This window comes from Ranitomeya variabilis, chromosome 7 (genome assembly GCF_051348905.1).
Source record: "Ranitomeya variabilis isolate aRanVar5 chromosome 7, aRanVar5.hap1, whole genome shotgun sequence".
In the NCBI taxonomy this organism is placed as follows: Eukaryota; Metazoa; Chordata; class Amphibia; order Anura; family Dendrobatidae; genus Ranitomeya; species Ranitomeya variabilis.
The window spans coordinates 90,545,820-90,570,212 of NC_135238.1; the positions used below are offsets into that span (position 1 = coordinate 90,545,820).

Here is a 24,393-nt window from a genome sequence, read left to right on the forward strand (position 1 = left end):
GGGCAAAGTGCCAGAATTGGCGCATCTAATAGATGCACCTTTTCTGGGCAGCTGTGGGCTGCTATTTTTAGGCTGGTGAGGCCAATATCCATGGCCCCTTACCAGTCTGAGAATACCAACCCCCAGATATACATCCATATCTCATTTTGGAGGGAGGTTCAGGAGCAAGCTCTTATGGGACGCATGAACATGACGATAAGCACAATGTAAGAGCACCCTAAGGAGGGCATCGGTTTGTAAAAATGATAAACTAAATGGCTAGTAAACGTAATTTAAAGAAACCACTGACAAGACATTTGGATACCCAGAACTGATTCAGTGGACAATGACCGAACTCTTTTGGGTTCTATCCCAAACAAGTCAGCCAAAATTACTGTTTTTGATACACGGGAGATCATCAGCACTCTATGAATTCAAGGATGCCAACACTTTCGGCCATGATTGTGTGTGTATTATATATATATATATATATATATATATATATACAGTACAGACCAAAAGTTTGGACACACCTTCTCATTTAAAGATTTTTCTGTATTTTGATGACTATGAAAATTGTACATTCACACTGAAGGCATCAAAACTATGAATTAACACATGTGGAATTATATACTTAACAAAAAAGTATGAAACAACTGAAAATATGTCTTATATTCTAGTTTCTTCAAAGTAGCCACCTTTTGCTTTTATGACTGCTTTGCGCACTCTTGGTATTCTCTTGATGAGCTTCAAGAGGTAGTCACCGGGAATGGTCTTCCAACAATCTTGAAGGAGTTCTGTTGTGAATTCCGTTCTTGGACTCCCTCCTGTGGTCATGAATGGTACTTTGGTTAGTTCTGCTCTTGGACTCCCTCTGGTGGCTACGAGCGGAACTGCTGGTCACTGAGGTTGGCTTTATTAGCTGCTCTCGTTTATTGCTATGCTGGCTTCCCTATTTAACTCCACTCAGATCGTTACTTCATGCCAGCTGTCAATGTATCAGTATTGGTTCAGATCTCTCTTGGACTTCTCTGAGGACCTGTCTACTCCAGCAGAAGCTAAGTCCCTGCTAGTTCATTTGTTGTTACTGCTGCCTGAATATATTTCTTAGTACTGCTAAATTCTACTCCAGCTTGCTATCATGATATTTCCTTGCTAGCTGGAAGCTCTGGGGTGCAGTGTTGCACCTCTACACCGTGAGTCGGTGTGGGGGTCTTTTTGCATACTCTGCGTGGTTTTTGTAGTTTTTTGTGCTGACCGCATAGTTTCCTTTTCTATCCTCTGACTATTTAGTGAAGTCTGGCCTCCTTTGCTGAAACCTGTTTCATTCCTGTGTTTGTGACTTTCCTCTTAACTCACAGTCAATATATGTGGGGGGGCTGCCTTTACCTTTGAAGAATTTCTCTGAGGCAAGGTTAGGCTTCTATTTCTATCTTTAGGGGTAGTTAGCTCTTAGGCTGTGAAGAGGCGTCTAGGGAGAGTTAGGTACGCTCCACGGCTATTTCTAGTGTGTATGATAGGAGTAGAGTTTGCAGTCAGCAGAGTTCCCACTTCCCCAGAGCTAGTCCCGATTTTGAGTTTACTCATCAGGTCATTCCGGGTGCTCCTAACCACCAGGTCCATAACAGTACAGCTGGCCCATAAAGTGTTAATGCATCTCAAAAGAGGGATAAGAGAAGTTCTGAACCCATTTTTTTTTCTTTGCAGTGTGTTTTGTCTCTCTTTTCCCCTTAATCTCTGGGTAGTTCAGGACTCAGGTGTAGATATGGATATTCAAGGTCTGTCCTCTTGTGTGGATCATCTCACTGCAAGGGTACAAAGCATTCAAGATTATGTAGTTCAGAATCCGATGTTAGAGCCTAGAATTCCAATTCCTGATTTATTTTCTGGGGATAGATCTAAGTTTCTGAATTTCAAAAATAATTGTAAACTGTTTCTTGCTTTGAAACCCCGCTCCTCTGGTGACCCAAATCAGCAAGTAAAAATTATTATTTCTTTGTTGCGTGGCGACCCTCAAGACTGGGCATTCTCCCTTGCGCCAGTAGATCCTGCATTGCTTAATGTAGATGCGTTTTTTCTGGCGCTTGGATTGCTTTATGACGAACCGAATTCAGTGGATCAGGCAGAGAAAATTTTGCTAGCTTTGTGTCAGGGTCAGGATGAAGCGGAGATATATTGTCAGAAGTTTAGAAAATGGTCTGTGCTTACTCAATGGAATGAGTGTGCCCTGGCAACAATTTTTAGAAAGGGTCTTTCTGAAGCCCTTAAGGATGTTATGGTGGGATTCCCCACGCCTGCTGGTCTGAATGAATCAATGTCCTTGGCCATCCAAATTGATCGGCGTTTGCGCGAGCGCAAAATTGTGCACAATTTGGCGGTGTCCTCTGAGCAGAGGCCTGAGCTTATGCAATGTGATAGAACTTTGACCAGAACTGAACGGCAAGAACACAGACGTCAGAATAGGCTGTGTTTTTACTGTGGTGACCCCACTCATGCTATCTCTGATTGTCCTAAGCGCACTAAGCGGTTCGCTAGGTCTGTCACCATTGGTACTGTACAGCCTAAATTTCTTTTGTCTGTTACTCTGATTTCCTCTTTGTCATCCTACTCGGTTATGGCATTTGTGGATTCAGGCGCTGCCCTGAATTTTATGGACTTGGAGTTTGACAGGCGCTGTGGTTTTTTCTTGGAGCCTTTGCAGTATCCTATTCCATTAGGGGAATTGATGCCACGCCGTTGGCCAAGAATAAACCTCAGTACTGGACTCAGTTGACCATGTGCATGGCTCCTGCACATCAGGAAGATATTCGCTTTTTGGTGTTGCATAATTTGCATGATGTGGTTGTGTTGGGTTTGCCATGGCTACAGGTTCATAATCCAGTATTGGATTGGAAATCAATGTCTGTGTCTAGTTGGGGTTGTCAAGGGGTACATGGCGGTGTTCCGTTGGTGTCAATTTCTGCTTCCACTCCTTCTGAAGTCCCTGAGTTTCTGTCGGATTACCAGGATGTATTTGATGAGCCCAAATCCAGTGTCCTACCCCCTCATAGGGATTGTGATTGTGCTATAAATTTGATTCCTGGTAGTAAGTTTCCTAAGGGCCGACTTTTCAATTTATCCGTGCCAGAGCACGCCGCTATGCGGAGTTATATAAAGGAGTCCTTGGAGAAAGGGCATATTCGCCCGTCTTCATCACCGTTGGGAGCAGGGTTCTTTTTTGTGGCCAAGAAGGATGGTTCTCTGAGACCCTGTATAGATTACCGCCTTCTCAATAAAATCACGGTCAAATTTCAGTACCCTTTGCCTCTGCTGTCTGATTTGTTTGCTCGGATTAAGGGGGCTAGTTGGTTCACCAAGATAGATCTTCGAGGGGCGTATAACCTTGTGCGTATTAAACAGGGCGATGAATGAAAAACAGCAATTAATACGCCCGAGGGCCATTTTGAGTACCTGGTAATGCCATTCGGGCTTTCAAATGCTCCATCTGTGTTTCAGTCCTTTATGCATGACATCTTCCGAAAGTATCTGGATAGATTCATGATTGTATATTTGGATGATATTTTGGTCTTTTCGGATGATTGGGAGTCTCATGTGAAACAGGTCAGAATGGTATTCCAGGTCCTTCGTGCTAATTCCTTGTTTGTGAAGGGGTCTAAATGTCTCTTCGGAGTTCAGAAGGTTTCCTTTTTGGGCTTCATTTTTTCCCCTTCTACTATCGAGATGGATCCTGTTAAAGTTCAGGCCATTTATGATTGGACTCAACCTACATCTGAGAAGAGCCTCCAGAAATTCCTGGGCTTTGCTAATTTTTACCGTCGCTTCATCGCTAATTTTTCTAGTGTGGTTAAACCTTTGACTGATTTGACAAAGAAAGGTGCTGATGTGGTGAATTGGTCCTCTGCAGCCGTTGAGGCTTTTCAGGAGCTGAAACGTCGTTTTTCTTCGGCCCCTGTGTTGCGTCAGCCAGATGTTTCGCTCCCTTTTCAGGTCGAGGTTGATGCTTCTGAGATTGGAGCAGGGGCTGTTTTGTCTCAAAGAAGTTCTGATGGCTCTGTGATGAAGCCATGTGCCTTCTTTTCTAGAAAGTTTTCGCCTGCTGAGCGTAATTATGATGTTGGCAATCGGGAGCTGCTGGCTATGAAGTGGGCATTCGAGGAGTGGCGACATTGGCTTGAGGGAGCCAAGCACCGCGTGGTGGTCTTGACGGATCACAAAAATCTGACTTATCTCGAGTCTGCCAAGCGGTTGAATCCTAGACAGGCTCGATGGTCGCTGTTTTTCTCCCGTTTCGATTTTGTGGTCTCATACCTTCCAGGTTCTAAGAATGTGAAGGCGGATGCCCTTTCTAGGAGTTTTGTGCCTGATTCTCCGGGAGTCCCTGAGCCGGCTGGTATTCTCAAAGAGGGGGTAATTCTGTCTGCCATCTCCCCTGATTTGCGGCGGGTGCTGCAGGAGTTTCAGGCTGATAGACCTGACTGTTGTCCAGCGGAGAAACTGTTTGTCCCTGATAGATGGACTAGCAGAGTTATTTCTGAGGTTCATTGCTCGGTGTTGGCTGGTCATCCTGGGATTTTTGGTATCAGAGATTTGGTGGCTAGGTCCTTTTGGTGGCCTTCCTTGTCACGGGATGTGCGTTCTTTTGTGCAGTCCTGTGGGACTTGTGCTCGGGCTAAGCCCTGCTGTTCTCGTGCCAGTGGGTTGCTTTTGCCCTTGTCAGTCCCGAAAAGGCCTTGGACGCATGTTTCAATGGATTTTATTTCAGATCTTCCTGTCTCTTAAAGGATGTCTGTCATCTGGGTGGTATGTGATCGCTTTTCTAAGATGGTCCATTTGGTACCCTTGCCTAAATTACCTTCCTCCTCTGATTTGGTGCCATTATTTTTTCAACATGTGGTTCGTTTGCATGGCATTCCAGAGAACATTGTGTCGGACAGAGGTTCCCAGTTTGTCTCTAGGTTTTGGCGGTCCTTTTGTGCTAAGATGGGCATTGATTTGTCTTTTTCTTCGGCTTTCCATCCTCAAACAAATGGCCAAACTGAACGAACCAACCAGACTTTGGAAACCTATCTGAGATGCTTTGTTTCTGCTGATCAGGTTGATTGGGTGACCTTCTTGCCATTGGCTGAGTTCGCCCTTAATAATCGGGCTAGTTCGGCTACTTTGGTTTCGCCTTTTTTTTGCAATTCTGGTTTTCATCCTCGTTTTTCTTCAGGGCAGGTTGAGCCTTCTGACTGTCCTGGTGTGGATTCTGTGGTGGACAGGTTGCAGCAAATTTGGACTCACGTAGTGGACAATCTGACGTTGTCCCAGGAGAAGGCTCAATGTTTCGCTAACCGCCGTCGTTGTGTTGGTCCCCGACTTCGTGTTGGGGATTTAGTTTGGTTGTCTTCTCGTTATGTTCCTATGAAGGTTTCTTCTCCTAAGTTTAAGCTTCGTTTCATTGGTCCTTATAAGATTTCTGAAATTCTCAACCCTGTGTCATTTCGTTTGGTCCTTCCAGCTTCTTTTGCCATCCATAATGTGTTCCATAGGTCGTTGTTGCGGAGGTACGTGGCGCCTATGGTTCCCTCCGTTGATCCTCCTGCTCCGGTGTTGGTTGATGGGGAGTTGGAGTATGTGGTGGAAACATTTTGGATTCTCGTATTTCGAGACGGAAGCTTCAGTACCTGGTTAAGTGGAAGGGCTATGGTCTGGAGGATAATTCCTGGGTTGTTGCCTCCGATGTCCATGCTGCCGATTTAGTTTGTGCCTTTCATTTGGCTCGTCCTGATCGGCCTGGGGGCCCTGGTGAGGGTTCGGTGACCCCTCCTCAAGGGGGGGGGTACTGTTGTGAATTCCGTTCTCGGACTCCCTCCTGTGGTCATGAATGGTACTTTGGTTAGTTCTGCTCTTGGACTCCCTCTGGTGGCTTCGAGCGGAACTGCTGGTCACTGAGGTTGGCTTTATCAGCTGCTCTCGTTTATTGCTATGCTGGCTTCCCTATTTAACTCCACTCAGATCGTTACTTCATGCCAGCTGTCAATGTATCAGTATTGGTTCAGATCTCTCTTGGACTTCTCTGAGGACCTGTCTACTCTAGAAGCTAAGTCCCTGCTAGTTCATTTGTTGTTACTGCTGCCTGAATATATTTCTTAGTACTGCTAAATTCTACTCCAGCTTGCTATCATGATATTTCCTTGCTAGCTGGAAGCTCTGGGGTGCAGTGTTGCACCTCCACACCGTGAGTCGGTGTGGGGGTCTTTTTGCATACTCTGCGTGGTTTTTGTAGTTTTTTGTGCTGACCGCATAGTTTCCTTTTCTATCCTCTGACTATTTAGTGAAGTCTGGCCTCCTTAGCTGAAACCTGTTTCATTCCTGTGTTTGTGACTTTCCTCTTAACTCACAGTCAATATATGTGGGGGTCTGCCTTTACCTTTGGGGAATTTCTCTGAGGCAAGGTTAGGCTTCTATTTCTATCTTTAGGGGTAGTTAGCTCTTAGGCTGTGAAGAGGCGTCTAGGGAGAGTTAGGTACGCTCCACGGCTATTTCTAGTGTGTATGATAGGAGTAGAGTTTGCGGTCAGCAGAGTTCCCACTTCCCCAGAGCTAGTCCCGATTTTGAGTTTACTCATCAGGTCATTCCGGGTGCTCCTAACCACCAGGTCCATAACAGTTCCCAGAGATGCTTAGCACTCGTTGGCCTTTTTGCCTTCACTCTGCGGTCCAGCTCACCCCAAACCATCTTGATTGGGTTCAGGTCTGGTGACTGTGGAGGCCAGGTCATCTGGTGTAGCACCCCATCACTCTCGTTCTTGGTCAAATAGCCCTTACACAGCCTGGAGGTGTGTTTTGGGTCATTGCAGTCAATAGCACTCTGTGTCTGTATTGCTACATACTTAGGCAGTTAACTGGTTCATGCAGCTTTACATGAACACCCGAGCCTTACGCTATGGCTGGTCCAAATAACTAAAGCAATTGTTACCATCCACCTCTCATGTCTCCCCTTTTCCACATAGTTTGTAAGCTTGCGAGCAGGGCCCTCATTCCTCCTGGTATCTATTTTGAACTGTGATTTCTGTTATGCTGTAATGTCTATTGTCTGTACAAGTCCCCTCTATAATTTGTAAAGCGCTGCGGAATATGTTGGCGCAATATAAATAAAAATTATTATTATATTATTATATTGTCCTGTTGAAAAATAACTATTTCAACAGGACTTTTTTATATACTTAACTTTTTTGTTAAGTATATAATTCCACATGTGTTAATTCATAGTTTTGATGCCTTCAGTGTGAATGTACAATTTTCATAGTCATGAAAATACAGAAAAATCTTTAAATGAGAAGGTGTGTCCAAACTTTTGGTCTGTATTGTATGTACACATATACATACACACACAGACACTAGTGGCCAAAATTGTGGAGACGAGATCTGAATCTGAGCATGCGCCGTCCCCAGCGGCCATTTTCCCGGAGGCCACCTCATCGCAGCAATGGAGCTGCCGGTACCTCCGGGCTTTGAGGAGATGCCAGAGGAGCCCCGACTCTGCACTAAGATACGCCGCCACCCCACAGCACAGAGGCCCGACGCTGCACGAAGATACGCCGCCCCACAGCACAGCACCCACGTGGCACAAAAAGGAGCAGCCGCCGCCGCTCCCCAGCACAGAGACCCCACGCTGCTACAATGAGGTAATAGGGGGAAACTCCACTCACACTTTCCTTTGAGACACCCCCTCTCTTCGTCATCGGGACCACTCCCCCCCTAAAGGCATATTATTCACCGGACCTATAAGACGACACATGGCATATAAGAAGACCCCCGACTTTTAAGAAGATTTTATATTTTAACTGGAAAAGTTGGGGGGTTGTCTTATACGCCCAGTCGTCTTATATGCCGAAAAATACGGTACTTTAATACAAAATATCTCATTACTTCTATAAGAACAGCGGAATGGCCTAATATGTTCATTTCATGCTATCTCTATGTGTTCTTTCTTTAGTAGCGTGTAGAGTAACCCTTTAGCATCGATAACAGCTTTGCATCTCCATGGCATTTATTCAACAAGACTTCTCAGGTTCTCTGTGATCATAACATGGTGCCAGGAACTGATAACAGCTGCAATCAATGCCTGACTGTTTATTGGTCGCTTACTAAAAACCAATCGTTTTAATCTTCACCACAGATTTTCGATAGGGCTCAGATGAGGACTGTTTCCTGGTCATGAAAGCACAGAAAATTGTTTGCTTTCAAACCATTTTAGACTTTGCCTTGAAGTGTGACATGGTGCTCCATCCTGTTGAAAAATAATTTTGGTGTCTTCCTTGCCAAGGTCACAAATTGATGGGATGAGCTTTGGTTCAAGGACATCATGAAAATATTTCGAAGCATTTACAGTCCCCTCAAGGACCTGTATTCTCCCAATTCCATGCCAGGACATACAGCCCCATATCATAACACTCTCAGGATGTTTCATTGTAGCTGTCATACACTCTGGAAGAGAGTCTTCCTTTGGCCTTCTCCGAACATAACGCACTCCATCACTACCAAAAATGTATATTCTGTTTCATTGCTGCTGATTACTTTCTTCCAATCTTCAGTTGTTCAGCTAAGATGTTATTTGGCCCAGGAAATTCTCTTACTTCTCTGTTTAAGATTTAGGAATGGCTTTTTCCTTGGTGATCGTGCTTTCAGACCGGCATCAATTAATCGGCGACGTACTGTTCTATCAGACACTGAAACTCCTCCATCATGCAAGAACTGGTTGAGTTCCTTGGCTGATGCTCTTCTCTTCTGTTTTGCAAGGCTAAGCTAACAATTCTTCTGTCTGTTTTTGGGGTTGTTGCCTTTTTCTGTTGTATTCCCGAAGAATGGGGTGAAAGTGATTCAGTAACCAGGTATGTCTCCTGATCTGAACCCAGCCAAAACACCTATGGGGAATCCTGGAGACAAGTTGAGTATCACTATTCATAAAGCATACAGGCTCTAAAATAGGTCGTTCTTCAAGAATGGAAAAATATAAATGTTCCAATGTTGCCAACTTTTAAATTCCAGGTATAGAAGACTTGGTGGTGTTCTTCCAAATCATAGAGGTCATATAAAATACTAGATGTAATAGTTTCTTTATGTGATGTGTATTTATTTTTCAATTACGGTAACTAATTTGAGTAAAACTGAAGGTTTTGTAAGGAAAGTTATATTATTAACCTGACTTTCATCTTGTGGACTAAAAATTGTTCTATGAAACACAGTCTTGTCAAAATTTTGGAAATTGCTTCTGTATTAAGTGAGATATAAATTTTTATAGGGCGTGTAATAATTTAAGCAGAGCACTGTAATTGTTACTTGTTAACCCCTTCACGCCGAAGCCCTTTTTCGTTTTTCACTCCCCTCCTTCCCAGAGCCATAACTTTTTATTTTTCTGTCAATATGGCCATGTGAGGGCTTGTTTTTTGCGGGACGAGTTGTACTTTTGAACAACACCATTGGTTTTACCATGTCTTAAACTAGAAAACGGGAAAAAAAAGTGTGGTGAAATAGCAAAAAAAAGTGCAATCCCACACTTGTTTTTTGTTTGGCTTTTTTGCTAGGTTCACTAAATGCTAAAACTGATCTGCCAGGTTCTGCCAGGCCATGATTCTCCAGGTTATTACGAGTTCATAGACACCAAACATGTCCAGGTTATTTTTTATCTAAGTGGTGAAAAAAAATTCCACACTTTGCTAAAAAAAAAAAATTGAGCAATTTTCCGATACCCGTAGCGTTTCCATTTTTAGTGATCTGGGGTCAAGTGAGGGCTTATTTTTTGCACGCCGAGCTGACGTTTTTAATGATACCATTGTGGTGCAGATACGTTCTTTTGATCGCCTGTTATTGCATTTTAATGCAATGTCGCAGTGACCAAAAAAATGTAATTCTGGCATTTTTAATTTTTTCTCGCTACGCCGTTTAGCGATCAGGTTAATCCTTTTCTTTATTGATAGATCGGGCAATTCTGAACGCGGCGATACCAAATATGTGTATGTTTGATTTTTTTTATTGTTTTATTTTGAATGGGGCGAAGGAGGGGTGATTTAAACTTTTATATTTTTTTTTATTTTTTCCATATTTTTTAAAACATTTTTTTTTTTACTTTTGCCAGGCTTCGATAGCCTCCATGGGAGGCTAGAAGCTGGCATAGCCTGATCGGCTCTGCTACATAGGAGCGATGCTCAGATCGCTCCTATGTAGCTGAACTACTGCATTGCTATGAGCGCCGACCACAGGGTGGCGCTCACAGTAATCAGGCATCAACAACCATAGAGGTCTTCAAGAGACCTCTGGTTGTCATGCCGACGCATCGCTGACCCCGATCACGTGACGGGGGTCAGCGATGCGCGCAATTCCGGCCCGATGGCCGGAAGCGCTAGTTAAGTGCCGCTGTCAGAGTTTGACAGTGGCATTTAACTAGGTAATAGCGGCGGGTGGATCGCGATTTCCCTCGCCGCTATTGCGGGCACATATCAGCTGTAGAAAACAGCTGACATGTTGCGGCTTTGATGTGGGCTCAGCGCTGGAGCCCACATCAAAGGGGGAGACACGACATGAGCCGTACTAGCACGGGGCATGTCGTGAAGGGGTTAAACTGTTAAATTTCCCCTAAAACAATGATTTAATGTATTTGTTCTAAATCAGGTTTAGCTCCATTCTCTTCTGGACCTGGTGGCATATTTCTTCTAAAATTTTCTTATCCATAGGTATGTTAGCTTTTAACTCATCTTACAGTCCCTACTTTAAAAATACAGTACAGACCAAAAGTTTGGACACACCTTCTCATTTAGAGATTTTTCTGTATTTTCATAACTATGAAAATTGTACATTCACACTGAAGGCATCAAAACTATGAATTAACACGTGGAATTATATACTTAACAAAAAAGTGTGAAACAACGGAAAATATGGCTTATATTTGGCATCAAGAGAATGCCAAGAGTGTGCAAAGCAGTCATCAAAGCAAAAGGTGGCTACTTTGAAGAACCTAGAATATAAGACATATTTTCAGTTGTTTCACACTTTTTTGTTAACCCATTATCTACCAATGTCCTTCTTTTGAGACGCCTAATCTTTAGCTTCTAGCAACTAAGATTTTATAATTTTATAATTTTTTTATAATTAGGTCAAATTTTTTGTGTGTTTGTAAAATGAATGTTTTCAAAATAGGAAATCATGTCATTGTCATTTTTAATTGAATATTGATTGGGATGCCCTTTTCTGAAAAATCCGTATTTGAAAAAATTTTGCAAATTGTTTCTGATTCATTAGGACCCAAATCATTAACCCCTTAATCCCATTTGACATACTATCCTGTCAAGGTGACCTGGGACTTAATTCCCAGTGACGGGATAGTACGTCATATGCGATCGGCCGCGCTCACGGGGGGAGCGCGGCCGATCGCGGCTGGGTGTCAGCTGACTATCGCAGCTGACATCCGGCACTATGTGCCAGGAGCAGGCGCTGTTAAGTCTGCAGTGCTGTAAGTCAGATCGCTGATCTGACAGAGTGCTGTGCAAACTGTCAGATCAGCGATCTGTGATGTCCCCCCTGGGACAAAGTAAAAAAGTAAAAATAAAAATTTCCGCATGTGTAAAAAAATAAAAATTCCTAAATAAAGAAAAAAAAAATATTATTCCCATAAATACATTTCTTTATCTAAATAATAATAAAAAAATAAAAAGTATAATATAATATATAATATATATATAATATATAGTATCGCCGTGTCCGTAACGACCCGACCTATAAAACTATATTACTAGTTAACCCCTTCAGTGAACACCGTAAAAAAAAAAAAAAAAAAACGAGGCAAAAAACAACGTTTCATTATCATAATGCCGAACAAAAAGTGGAATAACACACGACCAAAAAGACAGATATAAATAACCATGGTACCGCTGAAAACGTCATCTTGTCCCGCAAAAACGAGCCGCCATACAGCATCATCAGCGAAAAAATAAAAAAGTTATAGTCCTCAGAATAAAGCGATGCCAAAATAATTATTTTTTCTATAAAATAGTTTTTATCGTATAAAAGGGCCAAAACATAAAAAAATGATACAAATGAGGTATCGCTGTAATCGTACTGACCCAAAGAATAAAACTGCTTTATCAATTTTACCAAACAAGGAACGGTATAAACGCCCCCCCCAAAAAAAAGAAATTCATGAATAGCTGGTTTTTGGTCATTCTGCCTCACAAAAATCGGAATAAAAAGCGATCAAAAAATGTCACGTGCCTGAAAATGTGACCAATAAAAACGTCAACTCGTCCAGCAAAAAACAAGACCTCATATGACTCTGTGGACCAAAATATGGAAAAATTATAGGTCTCAAAATGTGGAGACGCAAAAACTTTTTTGCTATAAAAAGCGTCTTTTAGTGCGTGACAGCTGCTAATCATAAAAATCCGCTATAAAAAAACGCTATAAAAGTAAATCAAACCCCCCTTCATCACCCCCTTAGTTAGGGAAAAATAATAAAATTAAAAAATTTATTTATTTCCATTTTCCCGTTAGGGCTAGGGTTAGGGTTAGGGCTAGTTTTAGGGCTAGGGTTAGAGTTAGGGCTAGGGTTAGGGTTGGGGCTAAAGTTAGAGTTAGGGTTGGGGCTAAAGTTAAGGTTGGGGCTAAAGTTAGGGTTGGGGCTAAAGATAGGGTTAGGGTTTGGGTTACATTTATGGTTGGGTTTAGAGTTAGGGGTGTGGTTAGGGTTACAGTTGAGATTAGGGTTAGGGGCGTGTTTGGATTAGGGTTTCAGTTAGAATTGGGGAGTTTCCACTGTTTAGGCACATCAGGGGCTCTCCAAACGCGACATGACTTCCAATCTCAATTCCAGCCAATTCTGCGTTGAAAAAGTAAAACAGTGCTCCTTCCCTTCCGAGCTGTCCCGTGCGCCCAAACAGGGGTTTACCCCAACATATGGGGTATCAGCGTACTCGGGACAAATTGGACAACAACTTTTGGGGTCCAAGTTCTCTTGTTACCCTTGGGAAAATAAAAATTTGGGGGGCTAAAAATCATTTTTGTGGGAAAAAAAGATTTTTTATTTTCACGGCTCTGCGTTGTAAATTGTAGTGAAACACTTGGGGGTTCAAAGTTCTTACAACACATCTAGATAAGTTCCTTGGGAGGTCTAGTTTCCAATATGGGGTCACTTATGGGGGTTTCTACTGTTTGGGTACATCAGAGGCTCTGCAAATGCAACGTGACGCCTGCAGACCAATCCATCTAAGTCTGCATTCCAAATGGAGCTCCTTCCGTTCCGAGCTCTGCCATGCGCCCAAACAGTGGTTCCCCCCCACATATGGGGTATCAGCGTACTCAGGACAAATTGGACAACAACTTTTGGGGTCCATTTTCTCCTGTTACCCTTGGTAAAATAAAACAAATTGGAGCTGAAATAAATTTTTGGTGAAAAAAAGTTAAATGTTCATTTTTATTTAAACATTCCAAAAATTCCTGTGAAACACCTGAAGGGTTAATAAACTTCTTGAATGTGGTTTTGAGCACCTTGAGGGGTGCAGTTTTTAGAATGGTGTCACTCTTTGGTATTTTCTATCATATAGACCCCTCAAAATGACTTCAAATGAGATGTGGTCCCTAAAAAAAAATGGTGTTGTAAAAATGAGAAATTGCTGGTCAACTTTTAACCCTTATAACTTCCTAACAAAAAAAAATTTTGGTTCCAAAATTGTGCTGGAGTAAAGTAGACATGTGGGAAATGTTACTTATTAAGTATTTTGTGTGATATATCTCTGTGATTTAAGAGCATAAAAATTCAAAGTTGGAAAATTGCGAAATTTTCAAAATTTTCGCCAAATTTCCGTTTTTTTCACAAATAAACGCAAGTTATATTGAAGAAATTTTACCACTATCATGAAGTACAATATGTCACGAGAAAACACTGTCAGAATCGCCAAGATCTGTTGAAGCGTTCCAGAGTTATAACCTCATAAAGGGACAGTTGTCAGAATTGTAAAAATTGGCCCGGTCATTAACGTGCAAACCACCCTCGGGGCTTAAGGGGTTAAAAATCTGTCATAAAAAAAACAAAAAAATGAAAATTGCTAATTTGGCAAGTAATGGGTTAAGTATATAATTCCACATGTGTTAATTCATAGTTTTGATGCCTTCAGTGTGAATTTACAATTTTCATAGTCATGAAAATACAGAAAAATCTTTAAATGAGAAGGTGTGTCCAAACTTTTGGTCTGTACTGTATATATATTGGAAATAATATGAATGTGTATTTTTTACTTTAAAAAGTGTTAGTTCTTTTGTATCTCAAAAGTGTGGACATTTTTTTCAGTTAGACTAACAAGCAAAATATTCCGAAACTCCTGGCAGTGAAATGGTTAAATCACTTTAACAACTGTAGCTATTTTTTGTTATAATTCACTGTGCCTTTAACTTTTGTTTTTTTCTTTCTGATTAGATCTGTTTTTCTTTGTATTTTTGCATTCTGTGCAAGCCGGGGTGTGGCGCCTCTCTACTGAGCTGGAAATTATTACATTTAAAGGCTTCCCTAGACTGGTGTCCACTGGTTGGGACTTGGTCCTTTTGTCCGCCCTTATTCACACACTGAGGTCAACTCTGACACATGGTAAGGGTTTTAACATTAGACAGTGCAGGACCGTTCCGAACAAAGTCACCTTGTCGATGGTGGGATGGCGTTTATGCAATTTTGATCAAAAACAGTGTTACCAAGAACTCTATGTTATTAAATGCACTTGCTTTTTCCTTATTTAGTTACAGCAGGGTTTTTGCTTATTTTGTTTCTTGTAGGTATTCTATAGTTGGTAAAGTGAAGTGAGAAAAATATAGGTAAAAATAAAATTAATGGGCTAAAATGTTAAAAATAACCCAATCTCTGATGATGCCCCAAAGCAACATCAAATCCATTATCATCAAATGGAAAAAAAACATGGCACCACAAGAAACCTGCCAAGAAAGGACCGCCCACCAAAACACTCAGCCCCGGCAAGGAGGGCATTAATCAGAGAGGCAGTGCAGAGGCCAAAGATAACCCTAAAGGAGCTGCAGAGTTCTCAAGCAGAGACTGTATCTGTCCATGCAACCACAATATGCTGTACACTCCATAGAGGTGGCCTTTATGGAAGAGTGGCTAGAAAAAAGCCTTTACTTAAACATAAAAACTGTAAGGCTCGTTTTGAGTTTGCCAAAAGACATGTGGGACACTACCCAAATGTATGTAGAATGGTGCTGTGGTCAGATGAGACCAAAATTGAACTTTTTGGCTACCAAGATAAATGCTATGTCTGGCGCCAAACCAACACAGCTCATCACCCCAAGAACACCATCCCCACAGTGAAACGTGGTGGTGGCAGCATCATGCTGTGGGGAAGTTTTTCAGCAGCAGGGACAGAGAAAATGGTTTGAGTAGAGGGGAAGATGGATGGTGCAAAATACAGGGATATTCTTGAGCAAAACCTGTTTCCGTCTGTCAGTGATTTGAGACTGGGACTGAGGTTCACCTTCCAACAAAACAATGACCCAAAACATACTGCTAAAGCAACACTCAAGTGGTTTAAAGGGAAACATGTCAATATTTTGGAATGGCTTAGACAAAGCGCAAAGCTCAATTCAACTGAGAATCTATACTCAGACTTGAAGATTGCTGCTCACCAGAGGAAACTAAATAACTTGAAGGATCTGGAGCAGTTTTGCCTTGAGGAATAAGCAAAAATCCTAGTGGAAGATGTGTTAAGTTCATATAAACTTATCCAAAGTGACTTGCAGCTGTTATTGCCGTAAAAGGAGGCTCTACAAAGTACTGACTTTAAGGGGGTGAATAGTTATGCACACTGAAATTTTCAGTTGTTTTGTCCAATATGTTGTTTGCTCCACACAAAAAAGAAAATCAAATGTTGTAGGCATGTTATTTAGGTGAACTGATGCAAACCCTCAAAATAAAACCAGTGAAATTCCAGGTTTGGAGGCAGCAAAACATGAAAAATACCAAGGTATGAATACTTTCACTAGCCTTTGTAACCCATCCAGACTAAAGAAACAGAATACTGAAAGAAGGGGAAGTCTGGCACCACTCGTTTTTCCAAAGGGAGCTACAGTGCGTACGGAAAGTATTCAAACCCCTTTACATTTTTCACTCTTTGTTTCATTGCAGCTATTTGGTAAATTCAAAAAAGTTCATTTTTTTCTCATTAATGTACACTCTGCACCCCATCTTGACTGAAAAAAAACAGAAATGTAGCAATTTTTGCTAATTTATTAAAAAAGAAAAACTGAAATATCTGAATAATTTCCGTACCCACTGCAAGTGGCACTAGAGATGTTGCATCTCCACATACCTATCAGAACGTATGCACAATCACCAGGTACAATGCAGCTGTCTATTAAAATACTGCTGGACAAGTGCAGTATTTGTATTGTTGGAATCATTGGTACCATTCATTTCTCAAATTGAAAGTGAGTGGCACTATACAAACAATTTAACAGGGCTAAAGCAACGGCTTTTTGGTTCAGCAAAAGAAAAAGAAAAATACCGTATTTTTTTTTTTTATTATAAGGGTATGTGTCCACGGTCAGGAAACGCTGCATTTTTGCCGCAGCGTCAAAAACGCAGCATCCAGATGTTACAGCATAGTGGAGGGGATTTAATGAAATCCCGTCTCCACTGTGCATTAAAAAACGCATGCGTTTTTCCCGCAAAAACGCACATGCGTTGCGTTTTTTAAGAACGCAGCATGTTGCTACAATGAGCAAAACACGCAGGAACACCGCAGGTGACCTGCCAGTGACCTCAGGTGCATTTTTGGTCAGGATTTTACTTGCATAAAATCCTGACCAAAGCCTGAAGCAAAACTGAACGTGGACACATACCCTAAGACACATTTTTTTCCTTCAAATTTGAGAGTAAAATATGGAGGTGCGTCTTATAATCCAAAGTGAGCTTACAGTGGGGGAAGGGGGGCGGTGGCTGAATGGGGTGACAGAAGGCAGCAGCGGCAGGAGTGCGGCAATGCTGTGGTACCTGGGCACTCATTAGATGTCAGCACTGGTGAGTGGAATCTCCTTTCCCATTCAGTTTTCTGCGGTGGTCTTTGGGAAAATGGAAGACGGAGGTGGTGCATGCGCAGACTGAGATCTCGTGAGGCCGCCTCCCAGGTAAGCTATCATTATAATGGATTATAAGAAGCACCACCATTTTCTTTAAAACCATTTGTTTTCCTATTTTACACCCCAAATTTGATATGCGTCTTATAATCAGCAAAATACGGTACTTTAAAGTGCAATACGTTTGTAGAAAACAATACAAGAAATAAACACAATGAGCAAACAGCAACTGGTATATTTCTATGTTAGGCTATGTGCCCACGTTGCAGAAATGCTGCGGAATTGTCCACAGCACTTCCGCAACTCCCTGCCTCGGGTAGAACACATGCGGAATTCGCATGCGTTTTCCCGCAAAGCACAAGTGTTTTTAGCTTGCAGAATGCTTGCGTTTTCCAAGCGATTTGAAGCATCACTTGGAAAAGTGCTTGACAAGTGTGACCAACTTTTTACTATTGATGCTGCCTATGCAGCATCAATAGTAAAAGATAGAATGTTAAAAATAATAAAAAAATAAAAAAGATGGTTATTCTCACCTTCCAACGGCACCTGATCTCCTCAGCAGTGCTCCTGGTACGTTCCGTTCCCAGGGGTGCTTTGCGCAAAGGACCTTTGAGACTTCACAGTCGCGTGACCGCGACGTCATCGCAGGTGATTCGCGCAATTCATCCCCTGGGAACGGAAGCCGCCGCGTGCACCGCTGAGAGGCGGGAGGACTCCGGGGGCCATCAGAAGGTAAGTATATCCCTATTTTTAATGAGAAATAGATGATTGCATGAAAAATGTATACATCAGTACCTGCGCTGGTATAACTGCCTATCGGCATAAATCTCCCACAAGAATGAAAAAAGAGGAGGAATGATATAAACTGAGACCTGTATTGGTATACTTTGCAGTCCAGTATTACAACAAAACGGGCCAGCACGCATGTGTAGTCAAAAAAGAGAAGAATACTCAGTTCTTACCCTTAACAGAAATCCATAAGGGAAGTGATGATGATCCTAAATAGGGATCCGCCGCTGGAGAAAGTCCTCAGGATGCCGCTTCGCTGCCCGGGCTGGTAACAGGACGTTGTATCCCCGTGAACAGCGCGGCGATAACTTAGAGGCGACTCGAATCCCCCTCCGGTGCGGGTAGTGCAATCGGCACCTGCGCAGGACCTGTGAGCCGTAGTATGCAACGTGACCGCGCACGTGACGAGGGGTAAGGTACGGATGGCGATATGGACCAAAAGAATAGACAACGCGTTTCGGAGACGTCTGTCTCCTTCCTCAGGTATGTTCCATACCCCCACATAACGGTCCTTATATAGACGCCAGCCGTACCGATAGTTATTGGAACCCAAAAAGTTCTATCCCGCAGTTCAGACCCTTAGGGATAATAGTGTCCAAGGTGAAAATCCATTTGGTTTCTGATCTAGACATGGATTTGATGAAACTTCCTCCTCTCCAATGTGGATGTATTCTTTCTATTCCCGTAATCTTCATGCTTTGTACCTTTCCCTCATGTTGCTCAATAAAATGCTTCGAGAGTGGGTGACCCAGGAATTTACTATCAATGTTCCGAATATGTTCGTTTATTCAAACCCGCAAGGATCTTTTAGTGCGTCCAACGTATATTTTATTACAGGGGCATATGATAGTATAAATAACCCCTGTAGATGAACAAGTTATAAATTCTTCGATCCTCAATTCGGTATTGCCAATCTTCTGTTGTTTATGTGTTTGGGTTTTTTTGCACATATTGCATTTTTTGCAAGGGAAAAAACCTTTTAAAACATTCTGTGAGAGGGTAGTTTGAATGGGTACTAATTTATTTTGTACTGTCGGAGCAATATATGTACCTAAATTCCGGCTTTTCCTATAAATAAAGCGGGGTGCTTCCGTAATACTGCCCCCCAGAATTTTATCTTTTTTCAATAAATGCCAGTATTTTCTCACTATTCTCCGCAGGATGTTTGAGTTTGCATTGAACTGGGTGATTATTGGGATACAATCCAGATTGTTATTTTTTAATTTTGGAGTAGGGTTTATCAATTCCTGACGAGGTTTCAAAAGTGCTGCATCCCTGGATTCCTTCAACACATCTAGGCTATACCCCTTTTCCAAAAATTTGATGGTTAGGACTTCCGCTTACCCCTCGTCACGTGCGCGGTCACGTTGCATACTACGGCTCACAGGTCCTGCGCAGGCGCCGATTGCACTACCCGCACTGGAGGGGGATTCGAGTCGCCTCTAAGTTATCGCCGCGCTGTTCACGGGGATACAACGTCCTGTTACCAGCCCGGGCAGCGAAGCGGCATCTTGAGGACTTTCTCCAGCGGCGGATCCCTATTTAGGATCATCATCACTTCCCTTATGGATTTCTGTTAAGGGTAAGAACTGAGTATTCTTCTCTTTTTTGACTACACATGCGTGCTGGCCCGTTTTGTTGTAATACTGGACTGCAAAGTATACCAATACAGCTCTCAGTTTATATCATTCCTCCTCTTTTTTCATTCTTGTGGGAGATTTATGCCGATAGGCAGTTATACCAGCGCAGGTACTGATGTATACATTTTTCATGTAATCATCTATTTCTCACTATTTATACCAATTACAATCCTTAGTGGTGATTGTTGTACCTGCTGCAGGCAAACCGCCTCGTGTCTTTTAGCGCCATTCACAGTTATTTATTAATATCCCTATTTTTATTTTAATTTTTTTTTTTTTTTTTTTACAGAAATATGGTTCCCAAGGGCCTTGAGTCTCCTCTCCTCCAGACCCGGGTACCATCCGCACATGAAGCGCTGACTTTACGCATGGTGGGCATAGCCACATGCGTAAAATGAGCGTTTCAATGCAATCCTATGGCTGCGGAATCACTGCGATTCCGCAAAAATAATGAACATGCTGCGGATTTTACCGCTATGCGATTCCGCAGCAGGAAAATCTGCAGCATGGGCACAGCAACTGCGGAATCTCATAGGATTGCATGGGAATGCGGTTTTTAAGTGTTTTTATGCGTTTTTCCGCTGCGGCAAAACACACAGCAGAAACGCATAAAAACGCAACGTGGGCACCATTCTTCATTTAAGTCCACAGGCTTATAGGTATTAGTGATTTTATTTTATGTTTAATAATCCTGCAAGGTTAGACATCTAGCCACAGCCTTGTCCCATTGATAATAGATCTTAATTTGATCAACACTGGAATTATTTGACTATTAACCAGAATTAACAAAGTAATAAGGAACAATTAACTTTGGTGCTAAAATAAGCACACATTATGAAAAATAATACATTTATTAATGATCAGAAAAGTTAATAATTAAAAGAGTCCTCAGTAGATGGTGCCTTTCATTGGCTAATGGAAAGCATGATGACTACTAAGGCTGCGTGTCCACGCTCAGGATGGCCGGCGGTATCGCCGCAGCGGAGAAGCCGCTCGGCGCTAAGCCCCGCCCCCTTTCTGGGGCGCGATCATGCCGGATGTGTACAGTACACATCCGGGATCATCGCACCCCTCGCCATAGGGCCCTGTGATATTACCTGCGGCGACGCAGAGTCGCCGCAGGTAGCACGGACATGCTGCGATCTGAAAAGACGCGCAGCATGTCCGGAGTCGCAGGGCCGCCGCGTGCGGGATTCCACGCATAGTGGACACGGGATTTCAAAAAATCCCCTCCACTATGCTGGAACATCTGGACGCTGCGTGTTTGACGCTGCAGCGTCAATCACGCAGCGTTTACTTACCGTGGACACTCACCCTAACAACAAGCTTTGGAGACAACTTCGGTTTCTTCATGTCATAAAAAGACCAAAGTATCATCAGAAGATTGCTATTTGTCATTGTCTTTTGGGGCAGCCATTAAAAGTATCAACTACTGAGTACACTCAGTTTTTATCTTTTCTATATACGGGTTTACACAAACAAGTATAAGATTGGGATCATTACCTTGGTTCATAACGTATGTCATCTATATTTTCACAAACTCCAGCACCAATGCGCAGCCTCTCAATACCATTCCTAAGAAATAATGGTTTGTAAACTGTAGTAACAAAATTATTTTCAGTGCATTACCATATACAAGATGCCTATGATCACGATAGAAAGGCTACAATGATAAAGGGTAGGTATGAAATTGGATTTTAAAATGTGAAGCCTTGTCAAATCCTTAAACCCCCAAGGTCTCAGTCACACATCTGTCTTTCCACGTTTGTGTCCTGTATTCTTCACAGATATAACACATACCCATTATAATCTATGGTGCTAGTCACATGTCCATGTTTTTTTCACGAACCATGTGTACATAAAAGCAATCATTGAGAAGTGTCAGTTTTTGATCATTGTATGGGATCAAAATCACCCATGCATGTCTATGGGTCAGTGAAAATCAAGGACCGCACACGGATGGCAGCAATGTACAATCTATGTACATCCGTGATTAACATTGTATGTATAGAAGCTTGGTAATTTATTTATTTTTTGTAAAGGAAAATTACTAATACAACTGATGGCAAAAACTGACAATGACCAAACACTGATGGAACTCAGATGCAAAATACTGATGAACAACATATGTGAAAACAGATAAAGAAAAATCACTGATGTCTGAATAAGGCCTAAGGGCCAAGGCTAATTTGGCCTTAAAGGGGCATTTCTAGCTCCTAGATTTTATTCCTTTATGTAGTAGGTGTAAATGTAAAAGTGGGGAACAGAGCGCCCAATAGGGTGATACCCTATGGAGGGAGAGTAGGACAGTGCTGGTTACGCTCACCTGGTGGGGTTGTGACAGGCGTGAAGAAAAATAGCTGCTGCCCCGTGGCTGCGGAATCGGTCCTCCTGGAGATATTGGATCCAGTTGGATAAACACGCAGATGGGCTGCGCTGCTGGAGTGAATCAGTTCTTCAGAAAAGATGATGAGGAAAAGGCTTTTTATTCACAATGCGTTTCAACGCCGCACCAGCGTTTTTTTCAAGTGAACAAAACAAATGTCAACCAAATCAAACTTGTTTCTTTCACTTGAAAGAGACGTCGATATGGGGTTGAAATACGTTGTGAATTAAAAGCATTTTCCTCATCATCCTTTCCAAAGAATTGATTCACTCCAGCAGCCCAACTCACCCACGTGTTTATCCAACTGGATCCAATATGTAGTAGGTGCAATAATAATAATATTAGCAAATACCACCAATTAGAAATGTAGTATAGTTCTCCTGTGTCATGTCGGACGCTGTTCAGACCAGGTCGTCCGACAGACAGCGGTAATTCCGCTTTTGACCACTATTTGCTCATTGGCGTCTGCTAGATTTTATCTAGCTGTTCCGGGGTTAATTTACCTAATCCTTGGATTGGAAGCTGGGCCATGCCCACTGCCTTTAAATAGTTCTCCTGATCTTTGGGCGTCGCCGATTATAGCTTCTGTCTTGTGCGTTATCTCGGTCTGGAGAGGAGAGCTTGTTGTTGGAGATTCGTTGCTGGTGGTGTATTTTCCTTTGTCTTATTTACTCCTTCCTATATTTGTATTTATTTTGCCCTGCACATTTATAGTGTATTCCTGAGTGACTGCGGCGTGGTGTATATTTTCCTTTATCCTTGTCTGTGCTAACTGTGGGTATTGGGGAATAACATCTTCACTGGGTGGTGGGCGGAGGTTTCAGCCTAGGGCTGAGCTCAGGAGACAGGGTGAGGTTCAAGGCCTGGACATGCACACCTTCAGTGTAAACTCCAGGTAGAGGGTCAGTCAGGATTTCCCTAGTCTGAGGGAAACTGCAGGGGCCCGGGTTATTAGCTCTCGCTCACCTAGTCTCTCCATGACATCCTGATTTGCTAAGTCACTTACCACTAAAAGCTAATTAACTTTCACTATATGAGTGGTTGTAACCATGCATACATAAGCTACAGCAATGCCCTGCACATGGGGTAAGCGATATAACTAATCAGAAGAACTATACCTCATTTCTAATTGGAGGTATTTATTGTTATTATTATTATTAATAATAAACCTTCTACATGTTTGGACAGGATCTTAGAGATGGGAATACCCCTTTAATGATCAATTTTTGTTTTTGTTTTTGATTGTTGCATTCCAGCAGGAGTTGAATTTTAGTGGCACTAACTTATTAGGAGGGGGGCGAGCTCTGCTTCCAGCTTCTCCCTCCTTTTGTCTACATAGAATTGTATCCCATAGCCACTGCCATTTCCTATCTCTGTAATGGGAACGTCTGTCCTCACTGAATACACATTTTACCTCAGAATTGAGAACTTTGATAATGACAGATGAATTCTGCCAGAGAAAGAAGCAACTTTCTCTGATAAGGTATATTACAAGGTTGCATATTTTTCTGTGTCCTATTGATTTATAAAATTAAAATTAAAGCCATGGTTGCTTTTTAAGGCAGAAGCAACAACTGAAGCCAACTGTAGTAAATTCCTGGCAAAGCATCAGAAAGAAGGAAACCCAGTGTTTGGTGACACCCATGGCTTCCAGTGATTAGGCAGTCATTACCTGCAAAGGATTCTCTACAAAATATTACACATGAACATTTTATTTATGGTACAGTTACATTAGTCCAATTACTTTTGAGCCCATGAAATGAGGAGGCTTTGTAGAAAAATGTAAAAAGGTGAATTCCAGTGAGAAGGTAGGTAAAATACAAAATTTATTAGTACAATTAAAAGTGAAGTATGTTCACAAAATCCAGTGGCACAATACCAATCAACGCGTGTCAGCTTTGGAAAGCCTTTCCTTCCTTCACAGGAATTTTGCGACCTTCTTTGTTTGTGGTTGAGACACTTCTCCCGGGAAATGATGGGCTGGCATGATATGCGCACCTTCAGTTCCAGAAGTACTGGGGCCCGCTCCTTCCTGATCTCCAAACATTAGGGCCTTGATCACTACCTCCTGAAACTGAAGGTATGTAACAGTCTGGCATGCACAACGAGATAGCACGAAAGCGTTGTGTATTGCCATCTATATGATGTGCACGGCCAGGTTTTTGTACCACTCCTTGGCCTTTCTCATGGCACTGTACGACTGGAGGATTTGATCAGAGAGATCAACTACCTCATGTACTTGTTTTACCCCAGTACACAGTGTGGTTTGTGGACCTGTGTAGAGATACCCCATACTGTGTTGCCGTCACATGTATGGTGGTCAAGAGAAGGACATCCCTCTTGTCCTTGTACTTAACCACTGCATGTTGTCGCTACATTGGGCTCTGCTCTCAACCTTCCTGAGCAGCTGCCCAAATAGCGTCTTAGGGAGGCCTATCTGATTTTTGCAGACAGTGCGGCAGTTGTTGCGCAGAGAAGCACTTGAAGATTGGGA

At 42.3% G+C, this 24,393-nt stretch overlaps 1 protein-coding gene across 17 annotated transcripts in view; it reads right to left on the minus strand.

The window, feature by feature from the left end:
- Nucleotides 1-24,393, minus strand: part of OSGEPL1 (O-sialoglycoprotein endopeptidase like 1) — a 165,267-nt gene that overhangs the window by 4,339 nt on the left and 136,535 nt on the right. For 13 of the 17 annotated variants that reach the window (XM_077275431.1, XM_077275430.1, XM_077275426.1 and 10 more), the window contains one exon: nt 21,017-21,088. The exons of the other annotated variants lie outside the window; for them this stretch is intronic. In XM_077275431.1, the coding sequence (XP_077131546.1) occupies nt 21,017-21,088 (72 nt within the window). The remainder of the gene's footprint in view (nt 1-21,016; nt 21,089-24,393) is intronic. 17 annotated transcript variants of the gene reach the window in all.